Raw genomic sequence first — 18,750 nt, 5'->3', positions numbered from 1 at the left:
CCCTAAATATAACCATCAGCCAAATGCATGCGTCGGGAACCGGTTGCGTCGTGAACGTTATTGTTTAAATACTTGCTTAGGTACTACAAGTGTTACAGGAGGATTCCAGTAGATTTCACACCATAGAACTCAGACAAAACATTGTGGACAACAATTGGCTTATGTTAAGTTCAAGACATGAAAAGTAATGATTGCGCATATCAGACCCCTAAATAAGACAAGTGGTGAAAATGGCAAGTCTCTCATTCTGCCACTGCGGCTCCGCCATTTTTGTCGCTGACGACGTGCCCACTGGCCCTGTTATGGACTCGCTATATGCAGATGATGTTTTATTGTACATTACTGTTAATACCTGTGAATTTAGTCACTTTTGACGATCTACAGAAGAATGTCTGCCTCTCAGGTGTGTGTGGGGCTGAAATGACAACAGGAGAATCATGTTTCTGGTTAAATAAAGATTTAGTGGAACACAAAACCCTAATACATACCAGAGGCTTGTTAGACAGGAAACACTGGTGACGGTTAAATGCCTCATGTCTTAATCGTTCGCAATCGACGCTGAAGATTCTATCAAATTACTACCAACAACGATTATTCATACGGGCCTGTGGAGTTTATGATTTAATTTCTCACGCGCCATTGCTTGATAGATTTAGACAAGTGTGCTCATACGTTGTCCGATCCACAATAAACTTCAGACATTATAATCCAACACAAGTGTTTTTTATCAAAGCTTTATACAGTTTATAAACAGTTCTATAACTTCAAATAAGTTGTAGTACATTCTCACACTCTCTAAAGCTTCGTGAGGCTCTTAACCAAAATGTGAACGATGGCAACGATAAGCTGTGTTTGTGATTCAGGGCGTCATGATCAGATAATATTCCAAAGGCCTGTGAACTTAAGGTTGCAGTTCTTACACTCTGAAGCCCGCACTGATGCTGGGACTCCAGTTGTACAATTATACAACATCTAAACTGATAAAAAGATCCCATTTATCTTCGGGGTTTGTAGATGAGAAGGAGTAAGATCTTCAAAAAAAAAATTACCCCCAGAGATCCACCGAGCCCCCCCATTTGGAAGTGTTTTTGAAAGTGGTGCTTTGTTCACACCTGTGGTCAGCGCTTTATTTTGTAGTTATCCTTTATCTGACTTGAATCTGCATGCAGCCAGCATTTTTGCAGTCTCTACTTGTGAATAGACTGCACTGTGTGTTGTTATCAGTTCCTCTGTCTCTGTAGCTCGCTGGCTGTGGTTCCCCCGGTGGTTTTGAACCATATCCAGGTGTCAGTCCGTGTCGATGCATGTCGCTGTGATTTGGAGCCAAATACATTATGTGTCATGGTAACACATCTTACTTCAAATCACGATCTTTGTTCTCACCTAATGTTAAACTCTGCAAAAGTCAAGGTTTGCAGTGAAATGTTAAAGATATAAATATTTAATAGCAGTTTTCACATCACAAATACATTGTGCTGTGCATGAAAGTATTTTAAAGTCACAGTATGAATATGAAACATAATAATATGCATGATGAATTAGACCAAGAAAACTCAAGAGAGGAACCATTTAGAAATCACATGAAAAGCAAAGATCTATTTAAATGTGCAGATATATATTTTGTACATTTTATTCTGCAACATTAATGAGTAAAAATAACAAAAATATATGAATATTTATTTATTATATTGGAAACAAGTAGAATAATTTAAGCTCCAATATCTAGTGTGTCCATACTGTGTTTTCTTGACATCATTAGAGAAGCCCTGGCTTACTTCGTTTGCTTTTGAAATAAATTACAAGTTAAGTTTTATGAAGAAAACTTCCAAGATGAAAGTAATAATAAGGATTTTTGTGACGTGAAATTAAAGATATTGTAGTTGTAAGTTTTATTCCACAGTATAAACATCTCAAAATGTGTCTCTTGTTGCAATTTCTAGCAGTTTCTTCGTCTAATCAAACGTGTGACCTTTTAAATGTGCTTCTCTGCTCCTCCATCTGATGCCAAGTCAGGTCATGTACTGTGGGAATACAGATACAAATTAAGGAAGTCATCTCTGCACTCAACTGTAACAGATTTATCACGTCTCACTTGTTCCCTTTGCGAGAAATGGACATGACAAGGGATCAGGACATCAGGGCAGGATTGGTCAGAATTTCAAGTATTTACTTTCACAGCACGGTTGCTTCTACGACCTCTTGGAATTTCGCTGCGCAGAAGAAAAATTGCACCTGTTCACAAATGGTTCAAGCTTGAGGTTAAATACTTGAGGAGTGACATATGTTTTCAGTTATATTAAAACCCCTAAAATATATTACTGTATGTAATATAACCTAAATTCTCTGCAAAACTTTTTCCTAAATGCGTCAGCCTCTCTGGCAGGTCTCATGTTTCCCCTAATCTCAGAAGCAACACTCATCTGATCTGAGTGCAGATGCCAGTTGCTATCAGAGACAATGTTTAACAATTTCCAAGCTGTTATTGTCTGTAACTGAAAGCCTGGAATATTTTCCCATAACACCCTGGCAGAGATGTACGGGGCTGATGTCTCTTCCTGTCCACCGTGTTCATCTGATAGTGCACTCGCCTCCTTCTTTACGCTTCACTTCCCCCTCTCCGTGTCTGTCGTTTTTGTTCTCAACTGTTAACTGCAATCTGGACGTGTCTGAGATCGTGTCACTGTGGCTTGGTATTGCAACACTGACACAGTTAAACACAACTAATCTGCAGGAGGTAAAACAACACACACTTAACATTTTCAACATACCTCTTTAAGGTTGTATATATACGGCCTTTTATCCATATAAACAACAAATAGAATTGTTGCCTTTCATTTCGGCCCATAATTTAAAACAGATTTTTATGTCTGAGGTGGTGGAGACTAAAATGGAGCTGAAAGAAGAGCAAATATTGTTCAAATACATTCTGCATCTCCTGGCTATGTAATAACATATTTGCTCTAACAACTTTGTGAGGTCACTATAAATGTGTGGCCCAAAAATAAGGATAACTCATACGTTAAATTTGTTCCCTGTCTGACATTGCCTAACTTTCTCGGAGGTTAACGTCAGATTTTGTGTTCTGCCAGGATCTTAACTCTCTTAATCTGATTCTGCAGACATCTGAAGACCCACACAGCTGAGACAAATCCCTCCAGCAAACAGAAATGAGCCGGAGTCCGTTTCCCATTAGGATGACGACAGATCCTTCGCCCCCGAGACCGAGCAAACAACACTTTGGAGGTCTGGCTGTTTGTCTATTTGTTTGTGAGAATGAGGAGGGAGAGTCTCTGTTTCTTTGGGTTTCATACATGTGCACTGGACCAGAGGTGAGAGAGTTAGAGTTAATCTGCTCAGCTCCTTTTGAAGCCATTTGAATGTCAACACTTACAAATCTAAAACTTTTTAGAAAAAGTGTTAAACTTCATAACTCGTAAATTATTGCATACCTGTCAATCTTCTCAGACATAGTGAAACCTCAGTGTTCACTGAAGAGATTTCTAAAGTGCATATTCATATTTGGATTGTACCAACAGAGGATTCTTTCCCACACTGCGTCTATCATTAAAACATCCATTTCTCTGTTGATGTCCTTTTAGCTTCTCTGTCAAGTGTCACATTTTTATGAAAAAACACACTTAGAAACCTGATTCTTCAAATCCTCCACCGAGGGGTGTGCTCATCTGCCACTGAGTTATGCATTGTTGAGCGGCAAAGCTTTCTTTGTAAGTGTATTGTTGAATCGAGAAGTGTCTTTGACAGGAAACAAACAGCGAGTGTAGCCACAGCGAGTGCAGAATGAGGAACTCTCAGGGTTCAATCCTAACCTGTTTAGACAGTGAAGGTTGCATTCATGGGCACCTGACCAGAACCTTTCAGGATACTAATGTTCCCTACACCCACACACACACACACACACACACACACACACACACACACACACACACACACACACACACACACACACACACACACACACACACACACACACACACACACACGAACAGTGAGCCAGTATTTTAAAATGAACCTGCATTTCCTTATAGACGCACGGTGTTGATGCAGATGTAATATGCATGATTAAAACAGGTACACACAGGGGGTGCGCACACAACCCACCCACCCACTCCCACACACACACACACACACACATCCACACACAGTGCTCATGAGCAAACTTGGCTGTCTTCGGCCCGCCATTGTTCACTGGCGCTGAGGCATCCCCGGGCTAAGTGAGGGGCCCTGATGGATACCTACCAGACTCAGACCACCAGTAGAGGTGTGAGAGGAGGAGAAAGAGAGTAAATGGAGGAATATTGAATAGGGGACGAGAAGATGGCAGAAGATAGTTGAGATTGGAGAAATGGAGAGGCAGGAAAAAATCTATTGTCCCATTTATTGAAATGCACAGGTGTGTGCGAGTGTAATATGGATGCTTCCCCTCTGTGCATGGCCTGTGAAACAAGATGCCAGTCGTCTCCCTATGGGAAACACACTCCACTATATGAAAGTTAGGTGTAGCCCCCACATTTTCACCCACCTATAGTAGAATTATCAATTTAAAAGGTCCTATACTTATAAGTTAAATTAGTATTTTCACAACGTAAAAACATCCCATCCAGTAAAAGGCACTGTTGTCAATTTTTAATCATAGCAATATTTTATTAATCAAATACACTACTTTAGTTACAGTTGTTAAAAACTGTAATATTTCCTTAAAATTGTAAAAGTACCAAATTCCACTGCAAGTACTTTTAATATAATAACTGTAGATATATATTCATTGTGAAATATAAATGCATTATAGGCCTATTTGATTAAATTACTTTCAATCTATGCTTATAAGAGCATATGTCATCAGAAATGCAAAGTAACTCATTGACCAAATGTCACCTTTTCTTCAAATATCTCAAAGATTGAAACAAAACACATTTCAATGCAATTTTCTTTCAAAGGAAGTTGTCAGAAACTTGCATAAGAATCTTTCCATATGATGCTGGCAAAGTCACTTATGCCCCGGGCGATGTAAACAGAGAAACTCGGTCCAACAGCACAGCGACAATCAACATCCCCCGGCACCAAAATAAAAACATAATCATAAAAGCTCCACTAAAAGCAAAGTCGCTTGTTGAAACTCCGCTGAGGCCACGTACATCACATTTAAGGCAAATCGGTTTAACCAGCTTTTTTTTTTTATCCCCGGAGCTTTAACACATCAAAGTGTCAGTGACATAATAATGCAACGGTGCAGGGAGAAAGTTACATTCACATAAATACATGTTTCTATTTTCAACCGCAACAACCGGAGCGACCTGCTGGCCGTCATTGGTGGCCGCTCGGGCGTCACCAGTGAAGTGGAGGCTACTGTGTGGCACTTGACTGACAAGGGTGTGAAGTGACAGATGAGAAAGCAAACACACAAAGGTCAAGACCTGCCAGGTACTGGAAGAAAGGGGGAATCGGTGGTAACGTGAGAGCTGTATATTCAGAAACAATGCTGCATTCGTGAAACTGGAGCCGCTGAAGTGTTTCCATGTCCAAGTCGAGTCATGTGAGAGTCGGAGACAATAACGTGATCTGATTTTCGTGCGTTGTGCGTCAGAAAACTTGGAAATGCTCAGAAACATCCAAAACACCAACGTTTTGAGAGATAAAATATATATTTAATTCTATAGACACTATATAAGAAAATCATGTGTCCAGATGCCATGATTTATAGTTAAATGACTCTTCCTCTCTGCCTTACCTTCTCACCTGTCCTCCCTCCCTGCCTCCCTCCCTCCCTTCATCTCTCTGACAGTGGGAGACATAATCAGGTTTTGTGAGATTTTGTGAGTAGATTAGCAGCCACCTTGTGTCAGATAAGAAGCTGCACTGATAAAGCCCTGTCCTCGGGGGCGCATGGCTGTGATGAAACACCATATCTGACGTGAGCAGATCTGTTAAGAACACAATTAAGACACTGTCTGGCCATATCTACTCGTACTGCTCTTATTCCTGATAATCCCTCTGTTCTGTGTTGGGGGTGAGGTTGGAAGAAAAGACTTAAAAACCCATCCTCCATGTAAACCGTGGAACTGGACGCATGTTTTTTTTGCCAAAAATAACAGTGGTGTACTTTTCCTGTAGATTAGTTTATGATCAACTGGCACACACTAGTTGAGAAATCACCTTTTCAACTGAAGGCACTTTAAACAAGCGGCCTGGCTTGGCCTTGTGATCCTATGATCCAGAGGCAAACACAAGAGCCAGTAAATGAGTAAATATATCACTGAAGCTTTTATCAATGATCCAATTTAGACAGGCTTTACCATGAAGCAGTTTTTGTCTTGCTTTCAGAATATGAGTCTAATTTTAATCTCAATATACAGAGAAGAGCTGCAACTGGTCTGTATAAATCCAGGTGAGAGCAGCTTCATGAGCCTGGATAAACTTGCCAGCCACAAAATCCAAACCTCAAATTCCCCTTCACAGTGGATGAAGTGATAAAAGCTGCATGTACGTCCACGCTGCATCCGCATCACTGGCCTTTATTTATGTTTTGAGCGAACGCGCTCCGTGTTGATGGATGCATGCTCTGATTACTTTCACGTCCTGCCTAGCTGGAGTGCGTCTGTACCAACCCCTATCTGTCGAGGGAGGCCCGTAACTTCAGGTGCATCTTTCTGTAAATCTCAAACTCGCTTTTCTAAAAGTCATCATCAGGATGCTTTTGTTTTACGACACACACAAGACCAGGGATTGTTTTTCTGCAGAATATGCATTTTGCACTTTGCCAATGTGCATATTACATCTTCCCCTGGTGCAAAGTAGGGAGGCACAGGGCTGCTAATAAGATCCATCACTTAGGGGCCGATGGAGCAGGCGTCCGTGCAAAGAAGAGGTGGGAAAAGTAGCACCAGTCACTCATTAGGTTTGGTTTCCAGAACAGCAAGCTTCTTTTATCAGCAAGTTGAAACACCTCCCAGTCTGAGTAATGACATCAATGACCAATAAGATCTGCATCAAATCATAGTGTATTGCACTCAAAGTCTTTTTTCTGGCCTGTGCTGTAGCACACGTTCCTCAGCGATGGCCCTCGGAGAATCATTATCTCAATAAAACGCCACGAGGGGCTCGAGTGCTTCCACACACAACCTCTTTAACCCGCATCCATTATTCAGGGGGAATCTAGTGGAGGCTGATCTACAGGGAGAGCGGGAGAAGCCACTGATGTCTCGCTCTTACAACTAAAGATGATCAGGGGATGTCTGAATGCTTAGAATTCCACCAGTATTAACATTGTATTTATTGTTTTGGGGTCTGCCTGCACATGACGGCTCAGAAATGTGCACGGACCAAAGAAACACCTTAAAGTACAATAGACAATGATGTGATCTGCTCTGCTGTTTAAACTTTTTACTTGTAATGAAATTGAGCTCTTTTAGATTCTGTTATTTATCTGTATTCTTCCCTCTTTGTATTTCATTTCTGTTGATATACAATAGATATATTTTTTCTATATTTGGGTGTGGGCTTAAGCCATTATGGTTTCTACAACACCCTCAAAACTTAACTTAACTTAACTTGTTTAAATGTATTAATACAGTTGTATATTGGATGTTTAGACTGAACAAAAGGATGTGTATATTACCATGTACAGTCAATATAAGAAAGGCTGAGACACTATGTATTATTGTATAAACTGCCAACAATGGTTCAGTTATGTGTTTCCCTTGGTGATTGCCACCGTGCTTGTCACATTATGCCCGAGTTGTTGTAATAACGGTAAGACAATCTGCCACATGCAACTGGATCCCAATTGAATGGCGAGAAATGAATGACATGTGACAAGGTGTGATTAGTTATCCGCCAATCAGTGTTTGTTGACAGATGGGTCCTTTGTCGAGGTAATTTGTTCAACAGAATAACCAGGTAGATAATTACCTGTTTGCTTCTGTGGCTGTTAGGGGCCCATTGTTTTGTTAAAAACATCCTAACAGGGAATATTCATTGTTCAGTACAGGGTAAAACCAGAGGGGGTCATTGTATGTAGCTGTCCTGAGGCCACATGATTTTCTTTACTTGACGTTCCTTCCCTGCATTTGCATATGCATATTAAATCTCTGTCAATCCTGCAGCAATGGAATTCCAGCAACCACCAGATTACACTTTTAAAAGTGGAATTAAATATCATCCAGTTTTAGCAGGCCTCACTTTTTTTCCCCTCCAAACCGCAGCTGCGTCTATAGGTTCAACTGCATCAGATTAGACCACTATTCATCCGGGATGCAAATAAACAGGATAGGGTTTTAAGAGGCTGCAGCGGAAAGGGGTGTGACGAGGGTGTTGTATTTCACGTCAAACCACCTGGAGAGGAGACACTTAAGGCGCGCTGGTGCACGGTGCCAGCGGCAGTAGAGACTCCACTCACGCACAGAGGGGCCACATCACTTGAATGACTTCACCTGAATAACTGTATTGGAAGGAAGACTGTGCTCCCTCAGGCAATGGAGAGCAGACTCAGACCGCTTGGCCTCGCCGCGAACCCACTCGGTGGCTTGCAGGTGCCCCATTCCCTCCTGCGCCCTCCGCCTCTCTTCCTCCGGGCTTGTAACCCCGGGCTGGAGAGGGGATACCCGCGCACCCCGAAGTGCGCGAGATGCAGGAACCACGGCGTGGTGTCCGCGCTCAAGGGCCACAAGCGCTTCTGCCGCTGGAGAGATTGCGTGTGCGCAAAGTGCACGCTCATAGCGGAGCGGCAGCGGGTGATGGCCGCGCAGGTGGCGCTGAGGAGGCAGCAGGCCCAGGAGGAGAGCGAGGCCCGGGAGCTGAGGCTCTTGTACTCCGGGCCAGGAATCGGAGGGGAAGCGGGGACCCCTCAGGGGTCACATCTGGGCCCCGGGGTGCCTGCATCAACCAGCAACACTCCAACAGCTCCCAGTTTTGATGTTTTTGGAAGAGAGAACCATAAGGATGGTAAGTTCAAATAAAAAGTGTCTATTGTGAGTTCCATCATGTTGTATTATCACAATTTGGATGCATATTCCCAATTATGTGTTACTACATTTGGTTTATATGCACAACACCAATTAAGCGATTTTGATTATGAAAGGTTTCGCTTTGTGCGCATTTTACGCACAGTTTGGATGCAACCATAACCATGCAAACATGACTTTAAGCTAAACTTTTCTCTTTCATGTACATTTCAGATGACAAACTGAACAAGTACAACTTTTACAACGGATTCATGGGTCGACACCTCTTTGCACCCCACTCCACACAGCTGCACTCCCCATGTGCCAAGAAGGAGTTGTCTCCAGGCAAAGACACCAGCACGACCGCTTCATTCATCGAGGACAGTGCGAGTCCATCCCCGGTGTTCGATCAGCGCTCAGACCACACGGAGAGCCCGCAGAGGTCGCTCTCCTCCTCGGACCCCGAGTCAGGGAGCGAGACGGACAAACCCCGGGACATATACCCGAGCCTGGAGCGCGACCCCACCGACATCATGGCTAAGATTTTCCCGCATCAGACGCGGGACACGCTGGAGTCTATGGTGAGAACGTGCAAAGGTGACATTGTCAAATCCATCGAGCTGGTGTTGAGCTCCAAAGAGAACAAGATCGACTCAGACAGCTCGTCTGTGTCTAACCACCCAAACGCGCTCAGGCCTTCTGTGGGACTGCCCGGGGCGCTCGGTGCGCTGGGGAACAAATCCGCCTTCTCCCCGCTCCACATAGCACCGCCGGCCGCCGGGGGAGAGAGCATGTACGGCCTCAGCCCTCGCCTCGGCTTCAGCCCTTTACGGCTGGCCTACTCCTCTGCAGGTTTCATGTCCCCGTACATGTCATCCGGACTGATGCCAATGTTTCCACTGCGTCCGCCCCTGGACTCGTATTCTTTCCCAGGCATGATCCGTGACCTTTCCTACCTGCAGAGCAAAGAGGCTCTGTGCAACACAGGCCTGTACGCACGACTGAACAGCGACAAATGACAGTAATAACCAAAAGAAAAACACATGAAAATGTTTCTATTTTTTTTAGTTTATGATATTGTAAAGTGTCTTTCTGATTTACTTCTTTTTACAAGAGCTTCGAACTACAGAAAACTATGCATCCTGACGATTCTGCTTTTATATTGTAAATGTTGTAAAAATGGTTTATTGTTAATAAATTGTTAAAGAAATAAAAGGTGCACTTGTTTTATTCTATCTATCTATCTATCTATCTATTGAAAATGCATTAATAGCCATACACAACTGTAAGTGGTGGGATGTAACTACTTTGTCTCTGTACTTATAAAGTCCATTAAGTACTTTTACTTCCAATATTTTAACTATATTAAAATGCAAGTATTTACTTAATTTAACTCAAGTAGAGAAGTTAACGTGGTACTTTTACTTGAGTTTTTATTTATTTTTACTTAAGTTAAATGTATGAGTATCTCCTCCATTACTAGTATAAGTACATGCTTTTCTCCTTCAAGCACATATTCACACAAGGGACAGAGTCATAATACTCTTTGTAAACACAAAATAAAACTTAATGTGCACGATCAAAGCTGAGGTACAGTGGGAGCTATTGGCCCTTTAAGTTTTGGGAAGAAGGGTAAAGATTGATGCCCACGAATCAGGCATCAAAACTTTTCATCACCCATTTTCAGTTTTATTACAGCCTGTATAACACAAAGTGACATGATCCGATGAAGTAAATGAGGATTTAACGATGCCTCACAGTATTTGTTTCAGTTGGTGAAGGAATATGAGGTCAAATGTCAGAATGGAAGTGTCACAATGCGGCAAATGAGCAGAATGTTACATAGTGAGTAAAGGTCAAAGAGCTGAAATGTTGCTTTATAGTGAAATAAACAGAACGTTGGAACAACATGCCACTGGTGATGATTGGTTGTAAGGGAAACTTTCTGTCAAAATAAATCCTGCTGGTTTATAAAGCAAAGAACAGTTTGGGGCCAAAAACACATTTCTGATCTACAGCTACATCCAGACCCCTTCAGGTCATCATGGGACAAGTCTGCTTTCTGTCCCCGGAGTGAAAACCAAACACGGAGGAGCAGCGTTTGCTTTTTATGCACTACAAAAATAATTTCACATTTCTAAACACGTCACTGTTACTTTCACTCTTTTATTTCTTATCTATCTTTAACTCTCTATGTAACTCTTTTTTAATTTCCTTTTAAATCCCTTTATTTGTATCCTTTATTAAATTTGCAATATTACAGCAGCAAGAGTCAACATATAGGCATCAGCAAGTAATAAGTAACATGCAATACTTAAGTGTAAGGATAATAAGGAATGTAAAAAATATAGGAAAATATGAATGGAATAAAAACTAATATATACAGTGTAAAAACAAGAAAGATGTGCAGTGTGAGAATATTGCACAGTTAAGAGAGTTAAAAACAAGATGTGGTGACAGTGTGACTTAATAAAATAATTTCATACACTATAGAATAAATAAATATATTTATTCTGGTACACAAATCATTAAAACATAGTTTTTAAATCTTTAAATTGTGAACAAGTGTATTTCCCTTTTCTTATTTGCCTCAGAAGCCGTTCTCACTCGTGATTGGTCGCGGGGGGACCTCGCAAGCAACCAACCGTACGTCTCTCTGACGCCACGTGACCGCGTGTTTCAGGAAGTCGTGGACTCGACCAGATTTAAATGTCGTTTGCGGACGCGCCGTGAGTTTTAAACACGTTTTGAGCGGGTTTTGAATCGAGGACGGAGGGAAGCCGTTCGCAGCTCGTGTCCCCGGACATGCGTCTCCACGTCGTGGTCGCTGCCATGCTGTGGTGTGGCTTCGCCGAGGCGCGGAAGATGAGAGGGATTTCTTCGTCCTGTGAGTCCCCCGTCCTCTGTGTTAGCTTCAAGCTAACGAGCTCCTCTCCCCAAATGTTTGAAGTAGATGCTGCAGCGTCCCCTCACACGAGCAGCTGCTCGGCGACAGCACAGGCACCACGATGCACGAGCCCACGAAGTTACTGTCAATGCTTAATAAATAAGAATTAGTAATAAAAGTTGTGCACAGGATAGAAAGTTTGTTGAGCACTTTGATCAAGCTAGCTCCAGGTGTCCACCCAGACCCTCGCCCTGCCCCTCTGAGCTTTTAATAAATCATAAAAACATCACATTTGTTTGGTTATTGTGTTGCTGAAGTGTGTAATGTTGTCTTATTGTGTGACAGACAAACGCTTCTACAGAGAGAGGAAGTCGTTTCTGTGCATCGACGGATCCAACATCATCCCCTTCGAGCAGGTGAACGATGATTACTGCGACTGTGAAGATGGCTCCGATGAACCAGGTAATAACACAGACCCGTGGGGCCACTGAGTGTCTGTTTTACCACTGTTTAAAACTGTTAATAAATAAAAAGTTTTGTGTGTTTGATTTCTGACTACATTCTGAAGCCCAATGCCAATAACCTTTTAAACTTGTTACGCGAACCTACCTAGGAAATAAAGCCAGAATCAAAACTGCTCTTTCATTTTCTGACCTAGGAAAGCGTAATCATGCCCTTTTCTTCTCACACCTATAGGCTACGTCCATACAACTGTGTTTTACTTTGAAAATGGCCTTTTCCAAAGTTCTCTGTATTTGCGGCTGTAGTGTGGACGCCACGTGTACCCACAGCAGAGTGGATGCGCTTACAAATGAAAACATCGTAGTGTGGATGTAGCCTTAGACTACTGCAATGCACTGTTTATATGTACCTCAGTGTCTATGCTGCTGCTTACATTTTATCCAACACAAAGCACCATATCTGTCCAATTCTTGTCTCATTCATCGATATGATTTAAAGTTTCACTCGATAACTTTTAAAGCTCAGCACGGTCTGGCCCCCAGCTGTATAACACACCCACTAACTCCAAGCAGTAATCGAAGATCTTCCAACCAGCACTTGCTGGTATAGTTTCAGTCGAGGCTGCTAAGTGTGACCGAGCTCTTGCCATCAGGACCCGAGGCTCTGGAACTCCTTCCCTGTGGAGAGTGGACTTGTTGGCACTTTAGCTGTTTTTCAAAAACAATTATTTCCAAGAATTTTGTAAAGCACTTTGTTACCTTGTTTAGATAAGTGCGATAGAAATAAAGTTTCATTATTGTTAACCCTTTCTTTTTTATATATACTGTATTTCTTTCTAATATTTTTTTAACTGATATTCAATGTATGTAAAAACTGACATAGTAGGCATGCAAGTTTGCTTAGTACTGTACCTTGTACTTCATTTCATTTAATATTATATATAATACAGTATATATATAAAACATGTTCCAGCTGAAATTCTGTCTGGAGATGAATGTGCTTAATTGTCTGTTTCATAATCAACACTCACCTGTTTTAAAAGAGCTGATTTGTCCATTAAACCATTTTTTAGCATAAGATGGTTTGTAAGTAAGTTAAGTTTATTAATAAAGCACTTTTCACATACAAGAGTCAAAGTGCTGAACAGGGCAATAAACATATAAAATCATAGTTGTGCATAACAGAAAACACACAGGAAAACAAAGCCCAGTAAAAACGTTTTGTTTGTATTCTATGCCCCTTGTAAGGGTTTAGAATCATTGATCACATTAATTGGCGATGCAGCCAGGTCAATGGAGAGTTTAAAAGAAGATAAACAATCCCTGGATCTCACCTTGATATAATTTGAAGTCCAATTTCCACAGAAAAAAATTCACAAAATTCACTAAACCACACTAAAAAGTCACAGAACAGAGGCCTTGTTAAAGAATAACTCGTTACATGTTGAAAAGAAGATTAGAATGAGGTCATAGTTGCAGTTAAGGGTAGCTCACTCCCAGTTAGACTCTTGCTGTGTTGGAAAAACTGTAGCTCCTGTGAATGTATGATAAAACGGTTTTTTTTTTTATACCATGCAATGCTGACCTCAGCTTCTGGTCCCATGTAGGAACGTCAGCTTGTCCTCGTGGCCGATTCTACTGCACCAATCTGGGTTTCCGCCCACACTACATCCCATCATCAAGAGTCAATGATGGCATCTGTGGTAAGAACGTTCATATTGGTTTGTAGCAGATGAAATAATTATATGACGCACATGGTGGAGGCAATGACGGCTCATCGCCTCTCTCACTAACTGGCACCACTCGTTGCCATCTCAGCCACAATTTCACCCTGTCTCCATTCAAGCAGCCTTAAAAATTGATTATTTGGCATCAAGTTTGAAGACACTGAAGTAAAAGATGTAAAAAAGTTATAGAAAAGTAACGGCTGTAACATGATCACTGTTGCTTTTTGTAGTATTTTTACTCTCATACTTATTTTAAACCGAAATTAGCAGGTATATGTAGGTTTTTTTAAGTGAATCTGCTAAAAAGGTGATTGACTCCTATTCCCATGTCCAGTTGAAGAGTTTCTGTTTTTTCTCAACGCCACAAATGCACCGAAATGACCTTTGTCAACTTTGCGTGTTCACCCGCCTGTCATGTATCCATCACTGCCGGTAAAAACCTGTCTACTACAGAGTAATTTAACCCGGGAGTGAATGCTGGTTGTATCCATTCCATTCAAGATGTTGGTGGGTTGAAAAAGGGGCTTTACTAACCCTGTTGCCCAGCTCGTGAAGTTGTCTACTTGCAATGGGAAAGGAGAAACCTGCAGATGCACAATAATTGTAACACAAACGGACGTGTACACACTTATTTCCATCCCTTTGCTTTCCTTGAAAAACATCCTGTTCTATTCCTCAAGGCTTTATGCTCTTGTAAAATCTGCCACAATCTGAGCCTAATCAGGTAGTTATTCAGCCCCTCTTCTCCTCCACTTTTGTTCTCCAGTCGCTCTCCACTTCGAATAAAATCAATACATCCCTTTGTCGACACGGCCTCTCTCTGTCACCAGCTTTCTCAGCAGCGTTAGACGACATGCAACGCCAAAAACATTAAGGGATGAAGAGTGAAAGAACATGAAGGGGAATGTTCCACAAAGCCCTCTTCTTTCCTCCCCTCCCTCTTTTATTCTACTCCCACTTGTCTTCTCATACCTTCCCTGCCCTGAATGGAGCCACTTAATCGCTAACGTGTCGTCGCTTTTCCTCGTCAACTGGTTTGTTGAGAGGTTTTTTTTCGCCGACCTCCTTTTCTGGGCTGTAAATGCTCTTGTTTCCCGCGGTCACCGACGGGGTTCTGGATAATTGAGAAGTTTCACACTGTGCCCACTCTCTTGGGTTAAAACATTTGAGATGAAGCCAGATCTGAGCACTTACAAAATACCACGCGGCTGATCTTATAAATGACTGATCTCAAGAGACCCTCTCTGAAGCGGAGAGAGAGAGATATCATGCAGAAACCAAGATCAAATCTCTGGCTTTGAGGATGAAAAGTGACTGGATGGATCATCATTATCTGCACTGAAGAGAAAACAGATGTGTCAGTTTTATTAGTGGAAGGCAATTAGTGCGATTCAGGAACATAGGCCCTTTAATGACTGTGGATGGCTCTTGGTGCCGATACAAACATTTCACACAAATTCCACAACATGTTCTTGATCATGTGATCATTTTTAGGGCTGTAACTATAATTTCATATCAATTAAAGCAATTGTTAAATTTTTCAAGGGATATTTAATTTCCATATTGCTGAGAGTTGAATGAGAAACACGTGTCCCATGTGTAGCTTAGCACAAATACTGGAAACAAGGGGAAACTGCTAGCCTGGCTCTTGCTGTTTTTTGTACAGATTAACAACATGTGAAATCTTGATTTGTGGAGGATTTCAAAGGGCAGACATGTTTCCAGACTTTGTGCTAAAATTAAAAACCAAGTGATAAGTGATATGCCTAAAAAATACCTGAAAATAAATGATGAGCAACTAAAGATTATTCAACTAATCATTATTTATTCTTAGTTGTGTTTTATAGTGTATTGCTAAGCTATTAAATCATGTGTTGTTTTTAACTTTATTTGCCAAATCATGCACGGATCATATGTAGAACCACAGAACCATCTCCCAATGGGATCGCTCCATCGGCAACACCGTCACCATGTTGACATTCCCACCCATGCGGATAGTATCGCGTCCATCCTCGAACCCGGCCTTCATTTTCATCTCGACTACACATCTGTCATATTTTGTGAGAGTTAACAGGTGTGTAGTTTTGTAGTTGGTATCTTGCACAGTTGTGATGCTAATGCAGGGATACAAATCTGTGCACACACACACAAACACCTGCCAAGGTACTCGAAACCCGAAAGTCCTGTGGTAGCTCCTGCCACTAGGTGTCGCCAGGACCACATTTTGCCATGATGACACACCCACATATACACACAGACACAAAAGGTGAAAACACCAGCCATGCTGTCGCTGCTGGTAATAAAGACACATTGCTAAGTTCTCCTTGTCGATGTGTTGAATTCTCTTCTATTCTCCTGTATGTGCGTTGAATCTGTTTCTCCCGTGTCTCTCACCAGATTGCTGCGACGCCTCAGATGAATACAACAGCCACGCTCGCTGCCAGAACACTTGCTGGTCAGTTGAAAACTAACAATCAATACTTTTAAAATAACATGTGCACATTTTCACAATAGAGGTCCATGCATGGCTGTAAGAATAAACCCTCATCCAATCCATTCACTGTAGGGATATGTAAAAGTGCCTCTAAGAGCAATTTCAGATTTTCCTTTTTTCCAATTTGACTTTAAACATAAGGCCGTTTATCACAGCATCAGCGTGATAGACTCTTCACTTGCTGTGCCCATGTTTTATTCAGTGTGCCACCAGGGGGCATAGTGTCACTGTGATTTAAAAAACTTGATGTGGTTCAGACAGTCTCTTGTAATGTTGAGTAAATGCATCACAGTATTGTTTTGAAGAGTTCATCCGTGATAAAGACTTTTCCCCCCGCCGTAAATCGTTCTCTCAATAACCCAGTCCAGAGGATCCGGGGGTGTTTTTCATGCAGAAAATTTAGTTTGAGGATTTAAATCATATACTACACAGATCGTTGGCTGTGAATAAAAGTACTTACGAGAACTCAAGACTCCTGCCAGCTCGTATTCATCATCTTCTCCGAGCGTCACAGCGAACATTGACCATACTGGGATACTGAAATGTAGCCCGCTGTGTAAATGTAACTTCTAATACAGTAACCCACATCTTTTGTTGACAGTCCTCCCATTATTTAATTTGCTGCCGTTCGCCTCACAACCACATATATAAGCAGAGTATATCTCATTATGTTTTCACAAGGTCCACACTCTTATTGTGTTTGCCAGACTTCAAAAACAATTTAGTTCAGCCACAGAACATCAGCCCCCGTCTTATTTACTTTTCTATTTTCCCATTTGGATTCCTGCCATATTGCAGGCCCTTAAAAATTGGATCGCGCCATCTCAATGGTCATAGCAGGGGTGGCCGAGGTTTTTTCTCAGTAATGATGGGGCTGTGCCTCCTCTCTCTCTCGCTCGCTCTCCTCCAGGAATCTGGGACAGAGAGAGAGAGCGTACGTGGAGGGCCAGATGAGGACCTTGGACGAGGGTCTGCGACTCAAGCAGCAGCTGATTGAGGAGGGAGTGCTGCTCTGGAGGGAGAAGCAGGTACACTGTATTCTACTGAAGTAACTACTACCATCCAGCATGTAGCAGTAGTAGTAGTAGTAGTAACAGGAAAATCATCAGGGTTTTCCCCTCAAAACCTTTAATCCTGTTCCTAACAGTAGGTTTTGGAATATTTCTTTGTGTTGTTGAGTGTTGTTGAAGTTATGTTGAGTTTGACCTTTTACAAAATATTAAGCTTCAATAAATTATCCATATACAGTGTAGTCTAAAGCACCTTATATATATATATATATATATATATATATGATATATTGATATAATGATATATGTCTATCCCAAATATCAGTGGTAACCCTAAATTAATGGGAAAGTGGGAGTTTCCCGAAGTGGAGAGGTTTATTAATAAAATACTCAAAAGTACCACAGCAAAAATATTGGAAAACTAATATGCATTTTTTAAATATAATGATGGTAAACTATATTTATAAATAGCCTAAAAATCAGCGACAGATGCTTTACATAAAACAGAACAACAGAAGCTAAAACACAGACGTTAAAGATGTCAAAACAATGGAAATTACCTGGTTGAATTAATGGCAACATGACTGCAGCAAGATTAATAGTTAAATTTGCTCATGCTACTTCATGATAATTTCTTTATGATTTAATATTCATATAATCAGATTAAACATTACAGGAGTCTTACTAAAGGCATATTCAATGTAATTCCAGGTGTATTTTGGCCTCTTCTTGACCGGTCTGAATCATATGTCATCAGATGTTAACTCTATTAGTAATATATCACCAAAAACAGACTTTTTGACTGTATTTCACAACCTTCCTTTGGTATTACTAGTAAAAACCTTTTTGGTTTGACGTGATGATTATGAGAGTTTTGTTCAGTGTAGTTGCCTCCGCCAGGGAACTTGTGTTTTCACCCCTGTCTATGTGTTTTTCTGTTTGTTTGTCTGTAAGCAAGATTTCCATGAAGCTTTGTGGAAGGATGTGGTATGGGTCAGGGAAGTAGCCTTTCAATTTTGGTGTGGATGCAGGTCAGGGGGTGGAATCAGGATTTTTTTTTCACTTCTTTAACATTGCGAGATAGGACAATAATTGTCATCCCCATGGTGGTGCTGGGGAAGAGTCAGAGGATCATTAAAGTCATTTTGACACATTGTACACAACAGTTAAATCTGTAAAAACGTTCTCAGAGAACTAGAAAGACTGAAAATGCT

At 41.4% G+C, this 18,750-nt stretch overlaps 2 protein-coding genes across 2 annotated transcripts in view; both read left to right on the top strand.

Annotated features, from left to right (window-relative positions):
- The first annotated feature begins 8,403 nt into the window (after positions 1-8,403).
- LOC117752090 (doublesex- and mab-3-related transcription factor A1-like) lies at positions 8,404-10,155 on the top strand. Its single transcript, XM_034569253.1, has 2 exons — positions 8,404-8,958; positions 9,192-10,155. Exons 1-2 carry the CDS (start codon positions 8,490-8,492, stop codon positions 9,974-9,976), a joined length of 1,254 nt encoding a protein of 417 aa, XP_034425144.1. The 5' UTR covers positions 8,404-8,489; the 3' UTR covers positions 9,977-10,155.
- Positions 10,156-11,569: 1,414 nt separating this feature from the next.
- The window catches only part of LOC117779078 (glucosidase 2 subunit beta-like), a 113,883-nt gene continuing 106,702 nt past the window's right edge, over positions 11,570-18,750 (top strand). The window contains exons 1-5 of the mRNA XM_034614917.1: positions 11,570-11,844; positions 12,190-12,306; positions 13,913-14,008; positions 16,430-16,487; positions 17,437-17,554. Of these exons, the coding sequence (XP_034470808.1) occupies positions 11,763-11,844; positions 12,190-12,306; positions 13,913-14,008; positions 16,430-16,487; positions 17,437-17,554 (471 nt within the window). The 5' untranslated portion in view covers positions 11,570-11,762. The remainder of the gene's footprint in view (positions 11,845-12,189; positions 12,307-13,912; positions 14,009-16,429; positions 16,488-17,436; positions 17,555-18,750) is intronic.

Source organism: Hippoglossus hippoglossus, chromosome 18 (assembly GCF_009819705.1).
Source record: "Hippoglossus hippoglossus isolate fHipHip1 chromosome 18, fHipHip1.pri, whole genome shotgun sequence".
NCBI classification, from domain to species: Eukaryota; Metazoa; Chordata; class Actinopteri; order Pleuronectiformes; family Pleuronectidae; genus Hippoglossus; species Hippoglossus hippoglossus.
This window is presented reverse-complemented; position numbering and strand designations above follow the sequence as displayed.